The sequence below is a fragment of the Lepidochelys kempii genome, chromosome 20 (assembly GCF_965140265.1).
Source record: "Lepidochelys kempii isolate rLepKem1 chromosome 20, rLepKem1.hap2, whole genome shotgun sequence".
Classification (NCBI taxonomy): Eukaryota; Metazoa; Chordata; order Testudines; family Cheloniidae; genus Lepidochelys; species Lepidochelys kempii.
Genome location: NC_133275.1, coordinates 25,755,285 through 25,759,619, shown reverse-complemented (window position 1 = coordinate 25,759,619; position 4,335 = coordinate 25,755,285). Strand labels below are relative to the sequence as shown.

The 4,335-nt window shown below is 47.4% G+C and overlaps 1 protein-coding gene across 1 annotated transcript in view; it reads left to right on the top strand.

Moving 5' to 3' along the window:
- CHCHD5 (coiled-coil-helix-coiled-coil-helix domain containing 5) overlaps window positions 1–1,521 on the top strand; it is a 2,078-nt gene extending 557 nt beyond the window's left edge. Inside the window, 2 exon segments of the mRNA XM_073318990.1 lie at window positions 225–408; window positions 1,084–1,521. Coding sequence (XP_073175091.1) covers window positions 225–408; window positions 1,084–1,115 — 216 coding nt within the window. The 3' untranslated portion in view covers window positions 1,116–1,521.
- Window positions 1,522–4,335: the final 2,814 nt, after the last annotated feature.

The following is a 4,335-nucleotide window of genomic DNA, read 5'->3' as shown; positions in this document are numbered from 1 at the left end:
ACTGTGGGGCACAGCAGGGTATTGAACCCGGTTCTCCGTAGGGTGATGCCAGTGTTGTAACCGCCAGGCCAGCCTGCTCACCCGCTGTGCAGCTAATCACCTGGGGGGCACGTTCCTGACTTCACTACAGCTGTTTTGAATAGAGATTTAAACATGTTCTTTCTAGGTTTATTGCAGGGAGTATTTAGTCCCCTGTGACAGTCAGCAACGCTCCCCGTGAGGAGCTCAGTGTCTGCGTGTGCTTGCTTTGTTGCAGCCCGATTGTGCAGAAGATCCGCCACGACTGCGCTGAGCCCTTCGCTGCATTTGAACAGTGCTTGAAACAGAACCAGGCCTCCGTGATGAACTGCACGGAGCACGTCAACCAGTTCCTGATGTGCGCCGACCAGGTGAAGCTGATGACTTCAGGTGAATGAAGGCTCAGCTGGAAACTTGAAATCCCATATTCATCTCCAGCACAGGCAGTCTCCCTGCTGGCTTCCCCATCTACCCCCCTGCCAAAAGTGCCTCCCCTGCCCTAGAGATTCCTTCCGAGAGTGAGATTGGAGATCAGTGCTCATTCTTTACTTGACCTCTCTGCTGAGACTGACAGTAAGTGCCAATCGTAACAGTGGTTCTTGTGGTAGTGACACTAGACTCCTAGAAGCCAGACTAACCAGCTAGCTTGTTTCACCTAGGTCTCCAAATGGGTATCAGAAGGTAATGACTTTGTCACTATGAGTTTGCGCTGACAGCCATGTGATGGAAAAACCCTGACACTGTTGCCAATCCCTTGAGCCATCTTGATTGTCGCCATGAGTTCATGACTTCACTCTGACTTTATGAACCAATCTGGAGCAGTGGGTTTGTGCAGTAATGTACATCAAGCTTTCAGCTTACATTGCTCCACTGAGCACTTTCTTTCAAAGGTTTTGTGCTTTGATGGAGCAGTTTTAAAATAAAATCATCTTACTAAGTTTGTGGAAACCCCTAGAAAGCTGCAGAATTACTTCTCATCAACTGTCTGTAAACGCTGTATCCTCAGCACTAGAGTTTCACGTATATGCATAACCACTGACTTTCATTCCTGCTGTCCTTCCACAGGGGACGCTGAGAACCTTCACCTTCAGGAATGAGACAAACTTTCCCAGCTGTGGAGCCTCATTCTAATGGTTCCTGGCAGAAAACACAGCATGGTACGAGTCCCCACACTCTGACTTCCCTCAGTTTCTGGTCACATGCACCTGAACAGTTGGATTCACAGCAGAACATCAGAATGTTTCCAATCTCTTGGCATTTGTCAGTATGCTGTTAGTGCTGCCTCTTGTCTCTGCCGGTCGCACAGCCCTGACCAGCACCATTAACTCATAAGCTACAGAAACTGTATTAAAGTGACCATAAAGACTCGACTCTGCACTGAGATTGAAGGTGGAAATTGGTCCTTAACTTGTCCTGTTTACTGTAACATGTATTCTTTCCTACTCCCTGCAATATTTAGGCACGGTATTTCTGTGCCCCAATAAAATAATTCTTAAAGACTAAGAGCTGGCTCTGGCTTCCTCCAGTTGATATGGGGAGCTGTTGTGAGGGTCTGGCTGACAGCATTGAAATCCGGGTGATAACTGAAGAGAGAACATCAATCTGTTTAGGTCCCAAATTTGAACAGCCTCAAAACTATTCCTCACTCCCATTGCTGGCAAATGTTCCTGAAAGGCTATAGACTAGCATGTCCTATGCTCTGCTTTGGAGCCAGCAGAGGGAGCCTTGTCAACAGCAGAGCTGTAGGGCTCTCTCATAGCTAGCACTGCATGTGTTTGAAATGCTTTACAAAACCTGACCATTGTAGAAATGAGACAACAAATTCCTAAATGCTGGGGGAACATTGATGTTCACCATATGGGGGAGGGGAAACAGGTGATGGGGAAAAAGAGGTTATTTCAAGGTGGCAAACAATGTAGGGGAATTAAAATGACACAAAACACAGTGGATTGTTCTTGTGAGAGGAATGAACAACAGGAGGTTTGGCCTTGTGAATCCTTTGAGTTCCTCACTCTGTAAAGAGAGCCATCCTGAGCATGCCTAAAGCAAGAAACACCATGTCTGCTGGCTAGGGCAAGAGTATGGGGAGTTAGGACTCCTGGGTTCAATTCCCAGCGCTTCTGCTGTTTTGATTTCCGTCCTTGGATGAGTCTCTGTGGTGTTGTGTAATGTGCTGTGTGTGAAACAGGGTTAAGTCCTGCCTCCCACCGGAAGTGTAAGGCTTAATTTGGGCTCTGAAGTTCTTTGAGATACTCAGAGGCCCTAGAGAAGGATAGCTCTGTTCCCTCTGATATGCTTATACAGATTTTGCACTGCATCCGTTTGGCTTCCTAACAACAGCTTCATGGCTGTGAGCACTAGAAACGTGAGAACTTAGCTTTGCCAGGCTGCTGGGGCTGCCCAACAAGTGAGACTGGTAAGGGGCCAGGAACACAGGCAATGCAACCCTGCTCAGGGAAGTGAGCTCTATGCCTTGTACAGAAACAAGGATGTCAGATCACATGTTACTTGAGTCCAATATTCTAAATCCCACTGTAATTCTGTAGCATGCTTAAATTTGAGGCAGCCACCTTTCACATGGGCTCAGCAAGGACCAAGAGGTTTATCTGTAACCTGGTTCCCAACTATTTCATTCTCCCTGGCCAGGACACATTATTCCTTGTCCGCCTTTCAGCCGAGGCAGGTGGCCAGGTTCCTGCCTTTGAGCATGTGGTGTTCGGTGAACGTAATTCGCCATCTTCCAATAGCCCAGCTTGGCAGAGATTCCCCTCTCCAGGGAGGTGGTGGCAGATTGAAGGTTGTCTGTTCCAGCTGGCTGATAATGCTTTTGTGCTGCTTGCTGTAACCCCGTTAGCTGCTGTCCTCTACCCCAGAGGTGGCTGCATTTCCATCGTGATGTGATTTGTGTGTGTGGGATCACTTATAACTAAGGGTATTTTAGAAATAAACTAGTCAGGAAGCATTTTTCTGCTTTCATCCCTTTAAAGCACTGTGAGCTGCTCAAAGGGGATCCAATTTGCTTAGTAACAAAGTGGTAGGAAAGTTGGGAGGGGAAGTGATGGCCACTCAGCTTTGGAGTGAATTTAGAGAGAGACTGCAACTGCCTGTAGAGATGGGAAAATCTATTTTTAGCTGATCCCTTGGGATTATTTATAGCAGCTAGGGTCCCTTTAGTCATAAAAATCTGTAGTGGGAAGAGCTTTATTAAGGCCACTATTATGCAGGAACGAAGGTGCTTTACATGTTGTTGAAATTGTATTGAAATGTCAGGCTGTCAGCAGAAAAGCCATTTTTCATTATGCTTAGGGTGCACTGGGCCCCCTTTTAAGCCCAGCTACGTCTCCTGCTGCTCAGCAGCCTGAGCCACTCCATTATTACTTATTCCGAGTCTATTGCTTTAACCACCACGCTGCTAGGCATCTGTCCATGTCAGCTTGCAGCTGATCAGCTGAACCCTGACAACTGGTCACAAAGTCAACCAGTGACTGAGGAACAGGGAGGATAAAATGCAGGGGTTGCTGCCCCTTGCGCCCTGTATGTTTGGGCTCTGACAATCAAGGTGAACCATGTCTTCTGAGGACATCATTACAAGGCGGTGGTAGGCTTTGTTCTGAATGCAGAATATACGTCATGCACCTTTGGGTAGACTAGGATCATAAAGCCCTGTGTTGCAGGACTGAGGAAAGAACTTGCCCTCATGGGGCAGAATTGCGTAGGTGGCCAGCTTTTAAAAGCATTGCCTTCTCCTAAGTTATCAAGAATTACTGGAGGCAGATACCTGAACTAAATGAACCAGTGGCCTCCCCACATTTGGCAAATCCTCTGTGGAAAGGCAGGGGCAAATGGTCGTATAAATGAAGATCATTACCCGCAGTCGATCTCCTTTCAAGTTGCACATGCACAGGAACCAGCTGGAGGGAGCGTGTGGCATTTTCTCACTCCTTTGCCCTGAAGGATTTTTTAGCTCTGTATAGGATTGCACAGCTGATTGGTTGTAGTCTTCGTCATCTGGCTCTGCAGCCGTGGGGTCTCAAATCTTTTCATAGAGTGAAGTATAGTTTTATAGAGGGCTTGTTTTTTTTCCATGGCCACCTCCTCTTCCCTTTGCAAACATGTGGGCCATCTCCTCTGGCCTGGGATGGAATAAGATCAAGGTGCCAGCTACAGCAGTTGCTGGGATGGGGATGTAACATTAGCGAAGTACCAGTGGGCATCTGGTTTGGTTTAACGCAGTGTAGCTGCTGGAAATAAAAAGGAGGCAGCACCATGGGACCAGCAAGTGCTCTGAAACATAAGATATTGGCTCCTGCAAGAGTC